Source organism: Onychostoma macrolepis, chromosome 04 (genome assembly GCF_012432095.1).
Source record: "Onychostoma macrolepis isolate SWU-2019 chromosome 04, ASM1243209v1, whole genome shotgun sequence".
Lineage (NCBI taxonomy): Eukaryota > Metazoa > Chordata > Actinopteri > Cypriniformes > Cyprinidae > Onychostoma > Onychostoma macrolepis.
The window spans coordinates 30,029,777-30,051,619 of NC_081158.1; the positions used below are offsets into that span (position 1 = coordinate 30,029,777).

The 21,843-nt window shown below is 35.1% G+C and overlaps 1 protein-coding gene across 1 annotated transcript in view; it reads left to right on the forward strand.

Annotated features, from left to right (window-relative positions):
* The window catches only part of tfec (transcription factor EC), a 48,947-nt gene that overhangs the window by 4,943 nt on the left and 22,161 nt on the right, over positions 1–21,843 (forward strand). The window contains exon 3 of the mRNA XM_058774307.1: positions 8,296–8,487. Coding sequence (XP_058630290.1) covers positions 8,311–8,487 — 177 coding nt within the window. The 5' untranslated portion in view covers positions 8,296–8,310. The remainder of the gene's footprint in view (positions 1–8,295; positions 8,488–21,843) is intronic.

The window sequence follows — 21,843 nt, forward strand, 5'->3', positions numbered from 1 at the left end:
ACACACATGGAGACATCTGAGACAGATGAGCAAGAGCGAGAGCCATCCAAAGATTAATGTCATTTATATGAAGAGAGAGAATGAGTGAGAAATCGAGAGCGGGAGATTCGCAGGTGTTGATCAGTGTCAGGTGGCACGCAAAGGTGATCTGAGACACAGACAAGGTGAAAATAAAGAGGGAAAGGCATCTAACATTTGAATGACAATGAGATAATGGATAAGTAAAAAATCTGAGAGACAAGGTGTGAGGGGGAAAAATGAGAAAACGTGTGCATAAAGTTAGGTGACAGGGAGATGGACTGAACAGAACACCATCATTCCAGTGGCTTTAGCCCCAGATTAACCCTAAAATGCATCCATGTCACATTTTCGCTGTATTGTTTTCCTTAAAAATATCTTTTACAATGTTAACTTTTTTCACATTTAGTTTACAATTTTTTTAAACAAGAGTTAAGAGTACCCTAATTCACAAATGTATGTATTTAAATACAAATATTCAATTAAATATTATGCATGCCATGTTCAGATTTTTATTTAGCTAAGAGTTCTAAGATGCCATTTTATAGATTCTTTTAGCATATTATTTTACGGTAAATCATTAAAAAATTATTGAATTGACAAAACAAGGCATTTTATAAGTAGTATTATATATGCCATACATTATTTATTCTTTATTTTTTTATTCTGTACCATATTCCCACATCACATAGGCATCCTACAAAGGGACAGCTAGGCTTAAAATATGCCATAAAAGGACAAAATATTTTTTAAAGCGATCATGTTATTAGAAATTGAATAGTTTTGATCTTTGAGTTCGATTTATAAAAAAAGCGCACTTTTAGAACTCAAAATGTCCTCCAAAATTACAATTTACAATTAAATTATAAGTCTACGAAGGATCATTGACTAATGATTAAGATTCAGCAGATTCTAAAGTTTCTGAAAATTTTATTGGTAGCACTTTATTTTACAGTCCTGTTCCACATGAGGGGGAGAAATGATATAAAAAAAAAAGATAAAAAAAAAAAAAAAAAGTTTCGAAACAACTTGAAATGTTACAGAACTGATGAGGGATGTGTGCAATTTACAGAGGGATGTGTGCAAGACAGAGAGAGAGTGTTGTGTGTTTGTGTTGAGAGGAAGTAGGGCAGTATGCTGAAGGCCAGCGTGCCATTTCTCACCTCTGATTCACACAGCTGTGCTTGCTCAATATCTGACCATCGCCCACCCAGCTCTGAAAGGTCACAAGATCATCACAGTCCTGAGAAAGAGAGGACAGATGTGTGGACAGATGTAGGATGTGCGTTTTTACATAACATATGCAAATGAAAGCTCTCAGGACAACAGTGTTAACAACAGAAATAATAACAATGATTAATATTTATATATTACAGTAATATATATATATATATATATATATATATATATATATATATATATATATATTTAAATATATTATATTAATATTAAAATATACATTATATTAATATTAATATGCAAATAATGATGAGAACTACTGTATTCTTATCATCATCACATTTTATTACATAAACTAATGATTTATTAAAAATAACATGATCTTGACATCCCACTTCAATTAATTTAAATGTTAAGAAATGATCTGTTAAATAAATTAGTTCATATTTCACAGATTTGTTTAATTTTTGACAGAAAAAATATGTTGTTTTAATTTATTTTTAATAAATTAATGACATTTGTTTTAATAAATTAAAAATGAATGTAATTTATTTGTTTAATTGTTTGACAGAAAAAGTGTTGTTTTAATTTATTTTTAATAAATTAATTATATTTGATTTATTTGATTAGTAGTAATTACGGTATTATAATTTATTTTGAATAAATAATCTAAATGATTGTAAAATATACTGTGATAATATTATATTATTACTCTTATATTAAATACATTAAGTTTTAACAGTCATATATACTCTTTATGATACTATCATATTATCATCTTCACATTTTATGATATATTTAGTATAAATTAATGATTTATTCAAAATAACATGATCTTGACATCTTCCTTCAGTAAATTTGAATGTTAAAAATGTTCAACTGTTCACAAATTAGTTTAATGGAGGTCATATATACTGTCATTATCATAATCATCTTCGCATTTTATTATAAATTTAGTATAAACTTAAAGTAACGATTTATTCAAAATGATATGGTCTTGATACTACTGAAAATTGTTTAAAATAAATAAATCTGTTAAAGAAATTAGACATTTTAAGAAATTGTGTAATGGCTGAAGATGTTTGCCTAATAGACTGAGTTTCATTGTGCAAGCAAAAGAAAAACTGAAAGTTATGCAAACTGTCAGACTTCTCATCTTCTCAAGTTTCCAATGCCGACTGCCATGCTGTCTACACAGTGACCTCTTGTGGGAATCAGAGGAACTGCAGTTAAAGCTGTAAAACACTGAGTTCCTCTCCAACATTCAAGTCTAATACCTTCACCTAGCTCAGATAAGTTCATAAAGGGCAGGAATCAAACATCTCGGCATTCACATTCCAGACTTCATATTGCTTAATGACAGGGAAGGAGTCTGAATTGCCTTGTCGAGTAGAGGCGGTATGGTGCTCTTATGAGTAGTGCTATCATGACAGCGTGGTGATGAAGGAGCTCTCCACAGCGAGCAATGGTTGGAGAGCCCTCGAGGACACGTCCACCCACCCTGAGTCCGTCTCCCTACAGCGTCTCTGAGGCCCACAAAGCAGCTCTCGTATCACACGAGGCAGGGTTCAGACACAAGTGAGGCTCGGCTCACCTCGTCCAATCAGTGACAGCGGAGGGGTTCATGGGAAGGTGAGGCGCTGCTCAACCTTGGCCAATCAGAGATGACATTGAATGTTTGCTCTCTCCCTGGCCTGTGGCTCTTGGGTTTGACCGAGACTCCGTGTCTGAGATGAGACCGACTCGAGAGGAGCGCTGGCTAGACAGACACAAACACAAGCCTCTACTTCCCTGTCTGGTGCATTTGGGAAAAGCTGCTAATATTGTTTCTTCTGTATCTGAACTATGCGTGCCAACGTACATAATAAGAACAACTTCCCTAAATGGGGTGCACAAGAAAACATATGCAATGGGGGGGAAGTTTATCGCATTATAAAATTTACTTAAAAGAATAGTTCACACAAAAATGAAAATGTAGATGAGTTTGTTTCTTCATCATAACAGATCTGGAGAAATGTAGCATTACATCACTTTCTCACCAATGGATCCTTTGCAGTGAATGGGTGCCGTCAGAATTAGAGTCTAAACAGCTGATAAAAACATGACAATAATCCAATCCATCAATAAACATCTTGTGTTTGTAAGAAGCAAATCCAAAGTACGAGTCCATAATCTTGTTTTGTATTGTTTTCACTCGTAAACAGTGCTTGATCTGTGCATATTTCTCTCCTGATTCAGACAAGATGACTTTTTCACTGAAGAAAGCAATATCAAGGATAGAGGACTTAAAATGTCTTATGTTGAATATGTTTAGCACAAAGACTCAGCTTTTTGCTTAATAAGACTTTAATTGTTGGACTGGAGTGGTGTGGATTATAGTGATGTTTTTATCAGCTGTTTGGATCCTCATTCTGACGGCACCCATTCACTGCAGAGGAGCTGATATAATACAACTGATGAAATAAATTCCTCCAAATCTGTTCAGATGAAGAAACAAATTCATTCGGGATGCCCTGAGGGTAAGTACATTTTCAGCAAATTTTTATTTTGGGTGAACTACTCCATAAATGGGAAGTGCTTCACTGTTTTGCCATAAATCTTATGGCCCCACCAAGAAGAAGTGACATCACATACAAAAACCCATTACCTCTATGAGATGTCCTCACTAATATAGTGAACCCGAGTGTGAGTAAAATGTGCAAAATCTTCTCTGGGTTCATCAGGAGTGGGGAATGCAAACAGTGACTTCACATGCCAGCTCAGTGGGTATTCCTAACAGGATTACAACAGAGATACACAACTGAGATTGAGACTGAGCAGTCAAACTGTCCAGACAGGCTCTATTACAGCTGCCAGATTACACTAAATATGAAAAGTCACCAAATAAACTCACTCCGGCCACCTAAATCCTCAGCATTGTACAAATGAACTCCTTTAGAAAAACTACAGAGATGTAGAACAAACTCAGAGGGAGCACTGTAGCAACTATTTGATCATTTGCAGTCAAGATCAAGAAACGTTTAAATGCAAGCTATTGCAATGCAATAAAATAAAAGTTAATTAACATCTACTATAATATAATTTCTGAAATATACACGTTTTGTATGAAGCATTTTGATTAGACAAAAGACAAAAATGCTAAATAAATTAATAATAAAATTAAAAAATAACTAGGAATAATAATAATTAATAAACGTGCGCAATTCCAAGAGGGTCCTCGCACCTCGGTGCTCGGGCCCTAAAAATACATTTTAAAAAAATTTTTGTTTTTGTGCTTTGGGCTTCCTAAGTTTAATTCCCGGCTCGTGGACTTTTCCCTATCCCCGCTCTCTCTCCCACTTTACTTCTTTGTCCTGTCACAATAAAAGGCAAAATGCCAAAAAAAAAAAGAAACAGAAGTTGGCAAAACTTTTTGGGGACATCTATATAACAAATAAACAAACAAATATAGAAATCCCATCAAAGTAGTTCATCTATTTACCATAAGTTCACCTCGGATAAATGAAAACTTGTCCCATCATATAAAACTGAGTTTAATATTTTATCCGATACATTAAGAGATATGATGAGTAGTTGAAAATGTACTGCATTGTAGGACTGACCCAGCTACAACAGCTTTTATTTGAGTGTGTTTGAGATGCATTGAGTCTGTCAATTATCCAGACCCAGTGACTCAGGACCTGAGCACAGGCAGAAGCACCATAGCCCTGCTCAGCATCTGAGGAGAGCAGAAAACCAAGAATTAACCGTGAAAAGAGCAAATAAATAGGTGCTTCTACTTGAAAAGCCTGTAACAAAGCCTTTTAAGGACCTGAGAGACGACATGAGAAAGAAAGAGGTAGAGAGGTAGAGAGAGAGAGAGAGAGAGAGGAAACAAGTGTTTTGTCTTTCAGCCCAGAGCTGCTGGAGGGGCAAAGTGCCACACAGGGCCGTTTCTGAGGGAAAGCTTTTAATGAAGCCTGGGGGGAAAGGAGAGCTCATCAGACTGAGACACATCCTCTAAGATCTCTCTTTTTCTCACACACACATTTTATATCACATACATTCACATATACATACTCTAAAGCTCTTTCTCTAGACTTTTAACAAGAGCATGGCAGGATTTTATCCTGTGAGGGCATTTTGCACTGATATGCATTTCACCTGAGGCTACAATTTCTAAGTATATCCTATACTTCCTTGTCTCCACCTACACAACCAGCTAACCAATGACCCATAAGCCTGAAGGGTTTTACTATACACTGTAAATCACTAGTTAAAGCTCACCAGTGTCTCGTTGACCTCATCTTGACCCTGGTGACATCCAAAAATGACCCCTTTGCAAATCAACAACACTGACAGAGAAAAAGCCATATTTCTTATCAAAAACTGATTTTTAGTGCAAAATGTGTCACCTTGTTGCTTACTGGCTCAAGTTACACCCATGCTATTCTGGTTTCTAGATATGGCTTGAATACTTTCTTTAATGAATTTTATTATCCAAAAGGTCAAAACACCTGATCGCCTGTATGATTTGTATGCACAAAATGCACAAAAACAATTGCTTTAGCAAACACCAGTAAGAAATTCTTTACAAAATATTTAAATCAACATGTGAAAGATATGATTAGAATGCTAAATGCAGCAGGTTGCAGTTTAGCACGACAACCCATTTGCCAGCATACCCCTTGAATCCCGATGAACGCCAAATATAGGGTTTTACTGTTTGGTAAATTGTAGTAAATGGAAAATGGCTTGGGATTTCTAACCTCTGAATGTGTCAAACATTGCCTCTGCTGCAGACATAGAGGCCTGTGACAAAAACCCTGGTTTAGTGTCATTACCTTCCCTCGTTATAGTATTAGCTCTATAAAATGCCCCTGTTGTTTGAGAGGAATACTTACTCGCCTCATAATGGAGAGGCTCACACACAAATAGTGACCCAATGTGGACACAAACCCAAGTGAAGCACTGACAGGGACGATTGTCTCAAATAAAGGAAGCTAAAAGCAGCTCTGTCCCTGGAATGCTGACAGATGGACAGGAACATTCTTTGGCAGCATTTCGGTCCACCTCCGAATCTGACTGGTGTCTAGGATCGCATATTCTTCTGTTCGGCAATGCTGACAGGAAGAGAGAAATAATGAGGGAATACAGAGAGAGAGAAGGCAATTTAACATCACTTGTACCGTGCATGGAAGTAGAGAGGTGTGGGCAAAAAAGGAGGAAGACTTGCCAATTATGTTGTGCTCAACCTCCTGCTCCTCCATTATGGAGCTCTTTCCTTTCACAGTGCTGTCTGGCTCCTCAGCGTGGCCTCTCTGATTGTGTGAGGCGTCACTGTCTCACTGATCTCTCGCTGATACAATGAGATCCTCAAGCTGCATAACTCTACATCATACCTACATATATTGTAACATATCGAATATCTGAAATTAAAGCATGTAGGAGAGTCAAACAATAAGGAAGAATCATTCCTTGCATATGCACCGTGGTCAAACATGGATAGCGAACAGCTTTTAAAATGTATCATTTGAAGTGTAGCTACATCAGGGTGAGAGAGACAGATAGTCAAATAGATAGAGAGACAAAGACAGTGAGATAGATAGACCGACTGAGTTTTATAGATATATAGACAGACAGATAGATAGACAGACAGTTTTATAGATATATAGACAGACAGACAGATGGATAGATAGGCAGACAGACATACACAGATACAGATAGATAAATATGAGACAGTCATCAATTTACATATAGTAAGGTGGATAGATAGACAGATAAATGTTGAGTGAACTTCAGTTTGGTGACCTAGTTTTCCCAGACTTCCAGCTCTCGGTGATTCTCCCTCCAGTCATCCCTGTGTCTGTCAAGTTCATTAGTCCCTCATCATTCAGGAGAAACGGCCCAAATCACACATTGTCCTGCAGAAAAGACATGTTCTCATAAGCCCATTACGTCTGAGAGCTCAGAGTGGCATCTGTGTCCATCAGAGCCGGTCATCCCACGGTCTCAGGAACAATGTCCTCTCCTCAGGACCAGTGTGGGATCAGCGCTGAAGAACAACGGGCTATTTGCAGCCACTTTCCAGCTCGGTGCAAGGCCTCTTTACATCATCATTGACCAAAAATATTTACACAAAGACTGAAACAGTCAGAACAACTAATAATAAAAAAAAAAAAAAAAAAAAAAATCATGCATCTTACAGTACAATGTCAACATGTTTTCCAAGCCAATAATTTAGACTTGGTATTGATATTATTCTGTAAATAACATTCAAGGCACTGGTCTCAAACTCAATTCCTGGAGGGCCACAGCTCTGCACAGTTTTGCTCCAACCCTAATCAAACACACCTGATCCAGCTGATCAAGGTCTTTAGGATTACTAGAAACTTCCAAGCAGTTTTGCCAATTTTTTCGCAACGGATTAATTAATACACATCGGACTCAGTGTACAAGGTTTCTGTGCATGACAAATTTTTAGGATGATGAATACGAAAAAACGCACACGAAAATTACAGACTCGGTGTGCAAGGACCTTTAGACAGTATGATAAAATGTTAATTATTCAATTAAATAATATAAGAAAAAATCCTTACAAATTTCCTTCAATAACATATAATGTGTAAATGACAGTGCAACATAATTCAAACACTTTCAAACCGTCTGTCGCTTTCAGATGAGAAACTACTGCTGTTCAACTACATAACACTGAAACGGCCGATTAGCTCGAGATTTTTTTTACACTAAAATCACTGATTGAGCGTGACAGTTGAACTGAGAGACTATATATGCGGCACACTGCCTCTTATTATTTCAGATCTGTTTCAATCATCTCATGCATAGATGACGTGAGTTTAAACAAAGATGTATTTCAAAATATGATCACAGGCTGAAAGAAAACATCCCTCAAATGTGATTTGAGATGAACCCTAGGGACAGTATGCTCAACTGGCTTTATGGATTTTGACTTACACATGACACTGATTTTTTCACGTTGCTAAATTTGAATGAAACGTGCACTGAATGATACACTAAATAAAAGTCAGTAAGTGTAGATACAGCGACATTCACATTTCACAGCTTACTCATCCCTCCTGTTGTGTTTTCACTCTGCAGCACTAGGAATCCGCAATGTTCCAGTCATTCTCCACTGTTCAATCGGCCCCTGCGACTAATGTAGCAAACCAGCAGAACCAGTGGGTCCCGGGGCCCTCGTTCTCCTCCTGCCCCTACTTTTACAACACCAATTCAAACCCTGGCCCCAACCACAGCAGTCAGCCCTACACCTGGCCCTGGACTCCATGGGAGGTATGCAAAATCCTTAACACATTATTTTGTTTTTGCTAGATGGCATTTAAAAGAATAGTTTGTTTTTTCTTTGCAACAGATTTGGAGAAATTTTGCATTAAATCACTTGCTCACCAGTGGATCCTCTGCAGTGAATGGGTGCCATCAAACAGCTGATAAAGGGTCTGGAGGAAATGTTATTATGGACTGGTATTTTGGGCAGAAGTGATGATTAACACAAACACACAGCTTTTCACTTCACATGAAATTAATTGTTGGACTGGAATCATGTTTTTATCAGCTATTTGGACTCTCATTCTGACAGCGCCCATTCACTGCAGAGGATCCACTGGTGAGAAAGTGCAATGCTAAATTTCTTCTAATCCGTTCCGTTGAAGAAACAAACTCATCTACATCTTGGATGACCTGAGGGAGAGCAAATTTTCAGCAAAATTTCATTTTTGGGTCAAATACTCCTTTAAATTGTGAAAAACAGGTCATGATGTTACAGTGTATGAAACTGAATGCTATGCAGCGTGTTTTGCTTTTGACAAGTATGTCTTCACGGAAAACATGTCTCGACTGATATTATTAAGTGGAACTATGAGTTAAGTGGCATTCACAGCATATATTAGATCAATTTGGGTTCTGTGTTGACTAAGTCAATCTTTATTTGGCAGTCATTAGCACACAGGAGTGCTGGCAGGATCATTACAGCTGATCTTAATTTAGTTACATGCATCATAACACAAATTATAATGATTTCTTGGGGTTGAGGGAGCAAGAACTCGCATGATCTGAGCGTGAGAGAGAGAGAGTCGGAGAGGGTTAATCACTTGGCATATATGTGAATGTTATTATTACATTGTTTCATTAGATGATGACTTTATTTTATTTGAATAAATTAAGGCCATGATTAATATTAGCTTTAATAATATATAAAAATTAGTGCTGGGCAACGATTAATCGCGATTAATCGCATCCAAAATAAAAGTTTTTGTTTATATAATATATCTGTGTGTTGTACTGTGCATATTTATTATGTGTATATAAAGACACACACATACAGTATATATTTTGAAAAGATTTACATGTATTTACATGTATATATTTATTAATATAATTTATATGATATATAAATATATTTAATATATAATCATAACATATTTTTCTTAAATATATACATACATGGGTGTGCATTCATATATACATAATAAATACACACAATACACACACATATATTATGTACACAAAAACTTTTATTTTGGATGCGATTAATCGCGATTAATCGTTACCCAGCACTAATAAAAATATAAATATGTAATTTCAGTGACAGGGTGACAACCATATAAAACATTTCAATTTCAATCAAATCTATATAAACAATTCTTAGATATCAGGAATAAATAACTGCTAAGATTTCATATTTCATTAACAGCGCCTCCTGCACATGTAAACACTGTATATAATTAACATGCGTGTGAAATGCATTGTATAAAATCAATGTCTTCTTTCTCCTTTCTGCCGCATTGATTCTTAACCCCGTAATGTGATTATAGACGCATGCCTATGTTCGCACATTTGAGCCAGAAACCACCCAAACAGCCCTTTGTGTCGCAGGACTCATTTGTCTGGAATTCCGATGCTGTGGATTTGCTGGTGGTTTTGTTTCGGAGCGTAATTCCACACTATGTGCTGACAGAACACAAGACCTCTGTTACTGTAATCACACTAGTCACATTCGACAAGTGTTTATTTTGACTGTAAAAAGCAAAAGGTCCTGAACTGGGGTGTGAGTTTGTTTCGATATATTTTTGGTCACTTCTACCCTTGTTTATTGCAAAGGATTAAGAAAAACCTGCTTGCTTTTGAATAGCTCAGAAGATTAACTGAGTTTTCAGTTATGTTTATAAAAGCATCAATTGTCTCAGAGGTTTGTCCTTTTTTTGTTTTTGTTTTTTTTAATGGAGAAATGCCAAAAGTTGACATAGTGATATAATACATAAAAAAATATATATATAGTTTAACATTACATTTACATTACATTACATTTAGTCCAAAGTGACTTACATATGAGGACAATAGAAGCAATGAAAACCAACAAAAGAGCAGTAATATTTAAGTGCCATGACAAGTTTTGGTTAGTCTAACTCAGTACATGTAGCAATTGTTTTTTTTTAAATAAATAAAAATAAAAAATTGAAAGAATAGAAAAAGAATAGAGAAAGCAGGTTAGCAGGTTAATTAAAAAAAAAAAATAAAAAAAAATAAAAATAAAAATAAATATATATATATATATATATATATATATATATATATATATATATATATATATATATATATATATATATATAAATTTGATTATAAATGTATTATAATATATATATATATATATATATATATATATACACACAGTATATATATTATTTTTATTTTTAATTTTTACTCAGATTTAATCACAGGAAACTTTCTATATGAAATTTTAACAAAAAATGTAATAATAATAATAATAATACATCTAATTTGTGATCATTTGTCAATGAGTTATGATCTGCTTAAATTGATCAGACAAAAGAAAAACACTTCAGCTGCACTTTTAAAAACTGTCTGAAGGAGAAAGCTAGAAATCAGGTTTTCAGATGGAAAAGCAAAGCAACAGTCAGTTTTAGGGAGCGGAAAGGGAATAGAAGAGGCTGGAGCACATCAAAGCTGCCTTGTGTTTGCTCTGGTCCACAAGAGGCCTTTCATGTGTTAAAGTATGTGTGTGTGGGTGCGTCTGTGTTTTGGTGTGGGGCTGTGTATTTCAAACACTGCAGCACTACCTGTGTTTGGAGGAAAGAGTCTCATCTCTCTGAAGCGCACTGTACCTTGAGGCTACGGCAGACGTACACACACACTTTCGCTCAAGAAGACACAGATCTATAAGTGTGTATCCCCCCGTCTATGAGGTTTATCCTGAGTGTGTCGGAGGTAGGTCGTAGAGCCGAGGGGTTATGGGAAGATGTGTTGTAGGGAGACGGACATGTGGGGGGTGCTGTTTGGATCCTGACTGACTAATAGGACCAAAGCAGACTGTGAGGGAGACCACCCACCCCGTCTGGCTCAGACCCAAACTCTGTCTGACATCCTGCGAGCCACTGGACTGGTAGGAGGAGGCAAGGTCAACAGATATATAATGGGACAGACAGTTGTGTAGCGTAGATTAGCACGGGTGTTTCGTAACAGATATCTGTGAAAGGCACAGCGGATGACTGGAAACACAGTGCTCTGTGCGAAATGCAGTCAAGTGTTTCATGTACAATCTTATGCTGATGATGCTGAATAAACCATCAGCATGTATGGCCCTGTAAATGGCTGTCAGAAACTTTCATGAAATATCATAAATGGTTTAAAGTTGGCATGAGATGACAATTCACCCTATTTTCTAAATGCATTTTATCAGTGCATGTTTCATTTTCTGTGATCAATAGAATCCAATGGAGAGTCCCTGCCATGGTTATCTTTAACTAAACACACACACACAATTAATTACTTGAAATAGACATTAACTGAAGTAAAAATAAAATGTCTAAAACATTTTTCATTTTTTACTCATTTCTATGAAACCAAAACTTATAAAAAACAAACTAAAAAAATAAACTATAAAAACTATATAGACATATTTAAATAAAATAAAATAAACTAATATAAAAGACAAAAAAAAAAAAACACTGCAAAATTACTAAAATAACTAAAACTTTAACTGAAATTAAAATGAAGAGAAAATATAAAAAGGAAACCAAAATATTAACAAAAACTACAGTAGTATATTAATGATTCTAAAATAACACTTGTCCTCATTCTGCATTTTATTATTTTTTTGATAACGTGATGAGATGAGATGTGCGTCACAATATGTTCAAAATATATATATATATATTGGTCACTAAATCTGGAAATCAGCTAATTATGTTTTTTACTACTAATTTATATATAAATGCATTTATTGGTGTTGTGTCAGCTTATTCAACGTCTGCATGTGCCATTTTAAGTCTATGAGTATACTACCAAAAAGTATCCAATTTGGCATTATGCATTTATACAACTGCATATTTGCATGATATATGCAAATAAAACTGATACTTATGCACTCACTCGGTATGAAATCTATTTTGCAATGAAGAAGCATTGCTAAAGCAGGGTGGTTCCGTGAAGCACATGGTGGCGTTTATAAACACATCACAAAAACGACCTCCAATGAACTCAATCGTTCAGGACAAGAAGAAAAAGCTGAAAAGAAAGACAGACAGATGGAACGAAGGAATGATGTAAATAAAAGCAGAGGAAGCTGAACATCAAAATCCACTTCTATCCAATCATTATGAATCAGCAGTGAGAGGAAACCGAATTAGTAGCATTGATTATGACAAACAGCCTGTAATCAATTGCAACATGAGATGGGGTTTTTCCAGGACAGCTGAGTGACTCAGTCCAATATCGTCACTGTTCTCCCTTTTTAGAAATGACTGACTCTGATCAGAAGTACTCTTGATCAAGTACAACATTTCCGAATGGAAAACAAAGACTGACTTCTGTGGTTTGGTGGTGTTGCTCGTTCTTTCCGTGTGTCTCTTTGATCCGTCAGGGTCATTCCCTGCTAATAGGATTAAACCAGGGGTCTTTTAAATTCTATATACTGTGTGTAAAAACTCAATGTGAGTCAGAAACCTGTTTATCTGTCTGACCTCTCTGGATTACCCTCTCTGTCTAGATGCTCCACACATTCCTTCATCTTCTTCATGAAAAAGAAGGAATTCAAAAGGAATCTGTAGCATCTGCTATTCTATTCTATTATTTATGAATGAATGAATTTAGGGCTGTCGAGAGATAAAAATATATATATATACTAATTACATGATGTGTCAGTTAATCTAATTAATCCCAAATTAATCACATCAAATTTGGCAAAAATTACCGCCAAAACATCATTTAAAGTTACAGTATGTTAGATGAGATAAGCATTGCTAATGATAATAAATGGGAATTAATGTTTTTTTTTTTTTTTATTGATTATTTAGATATTAAATTTTATTTTGAAAAATGAAACTTAAAAAAGTCACTGAGTCATTTCGATTCATTCAAACCGCTGATTCATTCAGAAACAAAGCAAGTGACTTTCTTTATGAAGGAGTCATTGAATCATTGGCTCACTATTGGCAAAATTAAGCAGACAATATTGTGTCTAAAATTGAACAATATTAATGTTTATTGAACTTTTGTGTAAAATCAAAATCACTTTTGCATCACACAAGTCAGTCATCCTGCATCATGTTCATCAGCAACTGCATGCAATGTCAGATGACGTGCAGGTGTGTTAAATGCATTAATTATTTAAATGCTTTATTTTTTTCCAAAATACAAAATAAGTGGATCAAAATCTTTCATCAAAGTTGGCCTAAAACCAAAAACTTTTTTATCCACTTCAAATGTTGACTACGGTAATTGCAAACAATTAATGCATTAATTCGACAGCCCTAATTAAATATTGTATTAGAACCACATAAAATAATAGAATAGATAATATTAAATATGTAATGATTATGCATTTGAATGATAATAAAGATTTTATTAACTACATGTTACATACATGCTTAGATGCCCATAAAATGAATACCTGAATACCAGATGCACTGGCGTAAAGCCTGAAACAAGTGATCAGTCAATTTACCACAAGCTTCATTCTTGCCTCAACAAAGATGGCAACTGAAGTCCTGACATGTGCAATCCACATTAACAAGCAAGCGTACTCTCCTTTATAAGATTAATGCAGTACATGTAGCAGGTGTCTGCCAAAATTCCAGTCTTATTTAAACCGCCCAGCCCATACCAGCTCTGTAATCCTATTAGTCCTAATTGAGTGAAGTCGGCAGTCTTTTTCAGTTAAACCAAGTTCAGCCACTAATAGGATTCAAAGGAAAAAGGTTCAGTGCATGGAATATATGCTAGTATGGGCTTTTAGTCTTGAGCGGGGCAGAACGCTGTGCCCCGGGGCACCTGTGGGGCCTGATCTGGCCAGAGGGCTAGACGGGACGTTAAGCGGGAGGGGGTCAATTTAGGTGCGCAGGGATAATTATAAGCAGTAAAGGTTTTACTTTTTACATTTTCATTTTTAATAAAATCCTGACAGTAGAATAAAACTTCAGAATGTGTACTTCCACTTTTGAAACCGTTTGTGTTTCTAATTGTTTTTCCGCAATCTCGCACATAAATGATTGTTTAAAAACACTTAGCTTTACTGAAGAAAAAAAATCATTTTGTGCATTAACAGGGCTACAGTATATCATAATAATAATAATATCAATAATTTATATTATTATTATTTTAAATTTTAATAATAATAATAATAATAATAATAATAATAATAACTATTCTAACATTGCAAAATGTGATTAGAGTCATTAATGTGATTATAAAACAGTGGCATAGTTGTCAGTTGTTATGAGACGGATCTTGCACGTGATTTTCCACTACATAGAATTGCTTTGATCGTATTGATTAAACGGTAATAAGCAAGAGAACTAGACTCTTAAAAGATACTATCTGTCTGTCCAGACTGACCTTTGGCTTCTGATCAGAGTGAGTCTATGTCTGTGTTTGATGGAAACACATGTATCAAACAGGGCCACTGTGGCCCTTAATATGGTGTATCACCAGGGGCCCTCGCAAAACCCCCAGGCCGACGTCTCAGAGTCATGGCTCGGCCACACTGATTAGTTGCTGGCGTCTTTTGGACCAAATGACTGAGACACAGGGGTTTGTCTCCAGTTAGGCTGTGCAAGTCACTTGTGAGAATAATAGACCATGAAGATCATAAAATAAAATAAAAAATAATATAAAATAATATTACGTGAATGATTAAAGTAGAATTATTCTGTGGAATCAGTTAAATAAAACCATATAGTGGTGATAAATCTTCCAATTTTGTATAAATTCTCCAGCAGGAAAGTGGCTAGTATTAGCCGGTATAAAGACGGCCAATGCTTCCTAGAGGAAGTCAGATAAATGCCAATCAAGATCTGAGGATGAGAACGTCATTAGCAATACCTAATCTCATTCAGATTACTCGATTCTTCCCATTGAGCAAAGTTAATCTCTAGAATAATATTTCTTTTGTTTTCTAAATCCTTGTGGAATCCTCTGTGTTGTCAGTGAGTGAGTTTCTCCACAGGCCCCCAGCAGGCTTTTTATTATAGTAATTAAATCCATGCTTGCATAAAACTTGAAAAGGTCTTATGCAAGATGAGAGAAACTGGGATCTGTTCTGATCGACATGGAAGATGCCATACAAATCACTTAGCGTGAACTATCCTGGTGTGAAGAAAGGCCACTTTTATAGCCATAACAGGGGTGAAAGCATTCTAATATGTGTGATCAGTTGGCTCACACTGTGGAAAAGCCATGTAGTTTCAAGGCTACATACATAAAAAAAAAAAAAAAAAAAAGTGAGACTGGAAATATGGAGGTTATTATCTTGTTCCATGTTGCACTGCATTCCCGGCTCACCCCCCCTATTTACTCCCCTTGATAAACACCTTTCAAAATTACAGACATGGCTGTCGTGATGTTGTGAAACATGGCTTAGACCCTAATTAAAAGTGGCTGTAACTCAGAGTCAACGCGTTAAACCAGGGTCAAGCATAGTGTGAAAAGCCATTTGGTGTTATTTGCCAGTGATTTGCATGTTTAGATCACAAATCTGATTTAAACTGCACACAAAGCACACATTTACTGGTTCATCAATTCTCTCTGCATCTTGAATTGCACCTGACTGGAAATTTACGATCAGATTATTCTGTTGTCCTTCATGACCCAGGTGTGATGAAATCTGAAACCTAAAATCACTCCTCAGATGTTTGAGTTTCTTGCAAATCTAGAAATATCAGGGATATTTAAAATCCAAATTTCCAGGCCTGAAATAGTCTTGAAATTAATTCACATTTTTAATTAATAATGAAGGAATTAATTAATAAACATTTCTATTCATGCTCAGCTCAAAGATATTAAAATGTATTATTTATTTCATGGTAAATGAAATCCTTGTCCAATGTAAAACTTTGTGAAAAGTATTTTAGTATTTTATTTATTTTAAAAACGTATTTATTTACATACTCAATAATTTCAGTATTCAGTATTCGATATAATATTGGCGATATAACAGTAAATTATAAAATATTATATTATATTATTAATTAATACAGTAGTGAATTTAATAGTGAATATAAACAGTAGTCTTATAAAAATATGAAATATTCATATGAATTCATATGAAAATTAATACTTTATTATTAAATGTTTCCCCAAGTTGCCCTCCCGAACAGCAATTTTTGCTATGAATATTTAGTAAAATTTGAGGATTCTGTAAAAGAAAAAAGTAAATACATGAAGTATAAATGAATACATAAATAAATAAATTCCCTAAACATTCCCCAGGTTACGAGTTATTATACAGTATGTAGAATAAAGCTCACCACACTAAACTATTAGTTACTGTAGTTGACCTAACAAACTCCCAGTCAGTCCAAGACCCCCAGTAACTCTCAGAGATTATAAATTACAAAAGAAGAGGTAGAAAGAGAGGTTGAACAAGAAAAAAATATCAAAGAATTGGATTAATTGGCATAATGCAAGGTGGCTGAGCACAGCCGGAGAGGGTGTCAGCTTCTGGAGAATCGCTGCCATTCTCAAAGCTGGACCGTCTGCACAATTAGCCGGCCGAACTCTGACCCCAACAGAATAATTAATGAAAAACAGAGGATGAAGACAAAATGTGCAGAGCCATTTGAGTGAGTGAGGGAGAATAATACATCAAAGAGCGTCAGTAATTGGCCCTGTGGCTTTCATTCCTTGCCCCATTTCTTTCAATTCATTGACTCAAAATAATGGGTTCAGGTTCATTATCAACAGGTCGTAAGCTTAGGAGTGCTAAACGGACTCGGGGTGTGCGTCGATGGCTTAGAGGTACCCGCAGATGAGTCTACACAAGTAATGCGTGATATTGTTGTGCCATAGAGAGCGACAGTTTGGCTTTTGTGAGCGATACTCATTCGTAAAATCAAAATGCTGGAATATAACTGGTACGGTCCGGTAAGTCAATTCAGCATTGAATGCTTTCTATACTAGAACCATAGTAAATTGAGATATTGTTTATATAAAGTGTATTATTTTGGAGAAAGTGTCAATAGATGCAAACTTCAGGGAACAGAGAAAGTTTTTTTAAATCCTTTCCTGTGTTGCATCAAATTAACCTGTAATGAAAAATCACAAACTAGCTGTATAATGAAAAACGTATATAATGTGTCAGTGTTATGCTACATTTGACAAAGTAAATTCAATCTAGATAATTTAATTCACATAATTGTATCATTGGTGTTGCGTGTGGTACAGTGACGGGCCATTTTACGCTTCATTTTTTTTGGCTTCAAAAATGTCCTTGACTAATGTGATAGCAGCCATAAGATTACAGTCCTTTAATTTGATATGCATTTTTACGTAACATTTTGAAAAAAAAGGGGGTACTTAGGTAACTCGATGTTATATACTGGAAAAATAAAGAAATACTCAAATACTAACATGACGAGTAGCACTTCCAAACATTCTTCTATAAAGCCTTCGCTAAAATCAGATAGGAATACAGATGGGAGCGTGATGTTGACTTGATGTTGTGCATAGCTTGTCAAAGTGTGTGTTACTGTGTAAATAAAAGCATGTGTGTGTTTACAGTACTGCTTTCATGGTCTTTGTAGTGACAGAGAATGTCCTGACCCGTGTTGTCCTTGCTTATCACGTGCAATTAGCTCTGCTCACGCACATACGGGCTAAACTCAATTGCCAGAGTCCAAATGTTAAAGTTGCCAACACGTGATGAGGTAAAATACCTCATAACGGTTCATTACAAACCTAACATACTCAGACGAACACCCTCCACCTCTCTACCACGGTACAGGATTGACTTTGGTGGTTTTCCCATACCTGGGTGTGCCGTATCAGCCACTTAATAACCTAATAGGTCTTAAAGTCAGGCTTTTGGTTTGAGGAGCACCCTGCAGTGATGAAAGGAGAAGCATCGTCTCATATTAACGTCACCCGAGTACTCAGCTGAGAGAAAAACGAGATGAGAAACAAAAAGCGAAAGCCCCTCAAGAATGTGGGATTCCCTCCAATTGGAGAGTGTTATTGTTCGTCATTGCGGTGGCATGGTTTAAAAGATGCATTCTCACCATTTGACAGCCGTTAATGCCATTACACCGGTTTATAGGAATTCAAAAGACTTCTGGGCATGTGAAAATGCCAGTTGAAAACTTCAAGAGGGAAAGAAATCAGAAAAGGAATTGTTCTTCAGCACAAATGACTCAGCATTCATAAGTCATAATTGATATCAATACACTTAACATATATCAATCTCATTGGTTCAAAGCTTTTAAAAAAGATTAAAGCCCATTTCTGCCTCAAAGTATAAAATAAAAAAGTAACAGATTTATAAGAAAATTTATAACAAAGTTATGCTGTGTGATAAGTCACAAATGTGAGAAATAAAGTTATAAAGTTTGAGAACAGAAACTGATTTTTTTTGCACATAGCACTGGCGCTACAGAAGTTGAAAGTTTTGTAGCACAGGCTAAACAGTTGTAGCACAAGTTAGGGGTGGGCGATATGGCAAAAATATCATATCACCATTTTATTCCGGAATATCACGATTCACAATTTTATCACGATTCTTTTTCATGTTGGTTTTACATTTTGCAGTTTGCCTAAGCAGTACAGCCAAACTAATTTCCTTATTGTAAAAAAAACACTTTAAAAGGTAACAAAATATAAAATAAAAAAGAATGGCAGACATTTAGGACAAAGTGGGTGAAGATAAAAATCTTTGTCATTATTTTATCTTTGTTAGAAAATAAGAACAAAGGTATACATTACAAATACACATAATTTACAAATAAAACAAACAGTGCTTTATTTTTCAGGTAGAGTATTTAGCAGTAACATTCAAGAAACTTAATGAACAAATATTAAAATAAAACACTAAATACACTATATACATCAATTAATTTTTTTTTTTAAAGCAAGTTCATCAGTCTTGAGCATTGAGTGATTTTTTTTGTTTTCTTTTGTTGTTTTATTAACATTCACCCAAAAATGAAAATTCTGCTCGTCATAGTGTTTTATTTTTATACCATCATTTACTCACTCAAGTTGTTTTAAACCTGAATTAGTTTCGTTCTTCTGTTGAATATTATGTTGAACATTCTGAATAGCTTCTGTTGAAGTTATTTTGAAGAATGTGGGTAACCAAGCAAGGTAACCTACTATCAAAATCAATGGGGACCAGCTACTGTTTGGTTACCCACATTCTTCAAAATATTATTTTGTGTTCAGCACAAGAAAGACATTATTACAGGTTTGGGACAACATGTGAGTGTGTAAATAATGACAGAAATTTAATTTAATCTCTTTAATGACAAGCGCTGCACACATCGGTTTCTCTCTCAACTGTTTACTTTCATTTTAGACATAACTGTGTTTATATGTGTGTTTTTGACAATATTAGACGCGAAATCAACCAGACACGAAAGACAACTTAGGCGCCAGAACTGCATCTGATAGAATGTGCGCTGTACCACGATATTTCTTCAAAAGCAGACCATGACATTTTAATCGTTCACGATCAAAAATCATATCGCACGCCTCTAACTACCAAGTATAATCAATCTTACACACACACAAACAAGCACAACGAAATCACTTCACACATCTTAAGAATTTCAGTGAGATTTCTGAGCAGAGTACGATATCAGTATTCCATCTTGAATATTTAATTTAATAATATTTAATATAATAGACTAGTAAATTAATATAAAATACTCATATTAAACCGTGAAATATAAAATTGAAATCACAAGAAATTAAGTTAAAATGATGAGAAATGGTAATTGTAAGTGACAACTGTGTAATGCCACAATTATGGGAGAGAAAAGTAGCAATTGTAAGATATAAAGTCATAATAATAAGAAACAGTGAAAGTTGAGAGCTGTAAAGTCACATTTTAAGATAGAAAAGCCGTATCATGAGATGCAAAGTTATAACTGTGAAATATAAAATTGCAATAAGGAGAAAAAGTCACTATTATGAGAAATAAATTCCTTTTTTTTTTTTGCATTGTTTTAGTTAGTTACAAAAAATATATAAAGCCACAATTATGTGAGATAGTCATAATAATGAGAAACAGTTAATTGAGAGTTATTATATCGAGATATTAATCATACTGTGACATACTGTACATTCACAGTTGTGAAATATAAAATCATAATAACTATAAATAATTTTTTACTATAAAAGAATTTTTGTTGAAGCAAAAATGGCCTCTATATAAATGTGTAGGCCTATGCAAATTCGCTGCATTAGAAAACAAAATATCAAAACGAGCATTTTTGATTGATAAAAAAAAAGAAAAATTGCCTTGAAAACTAAAGTTAATTCTGAGAAAAGCTCTTATAGTATTCCTTTACAGATGTTACTTGGTTAAACTTTTTGTTACCTAATGCAATGACATTCAGACATGTGGCTAAAAATACTCTTCGGGCCAGCTGTAGTTGATGCACCTGTTGTGTAATAAACCTCTCTCTTGCGGTATCCAATTTCCCAACATACCCCAAAAATATCTTATCTGACACACCACAAATCAGAGGTGATTTCCTGCATGACAGTCCAGAAGATCAGCCTCTGTTCCATTCAGACGGACAAGGCCTTTCATTCAATCCTGAACATGAGAGGCCATCACACTGGTCACTTTGTACTAGCGTCTGTTCTTCTACTCCACCATCAAATTCAACTCAGGCTGTGCTGATTAATCAATTTGTCCCGGGAGAGAGTGTGGAGAGTTCGGTCTGTGGAAGGAAATTACAATGATCCAATTTAAATCGCAAAATCGGTATATTAATCTTTAAAGAAATGTCTGGATATTACAATTCATTTGATTAAGTCATACAAAGAATAGGTCTGAAATATGAAAAGTTCACCCTCTCTTTGATAACACTGTCAATGAGCTGATATTTATAGGTTTTGTGAATAAACCTTTGTTTCGAGTAGCTACGCAATGCAATAATGTGCATTTAATTTAATTTAACCGAATTTGAGGACAATTCAGTGACGTCTGAGTAGAGATGGAGCTAGAATGTTGAGTGTAGTATGAACAGAACTGTATATAAACAAACTTACTGTATATGTGTGGATTATCAGTAGATTTATGCGCCTCATTGTGATGACTGAAGGCTTTTACATTATTTGAGACAGCCATGGCTGCTTTAACATGTCATGCATGTTACGGCACAATCAGATACA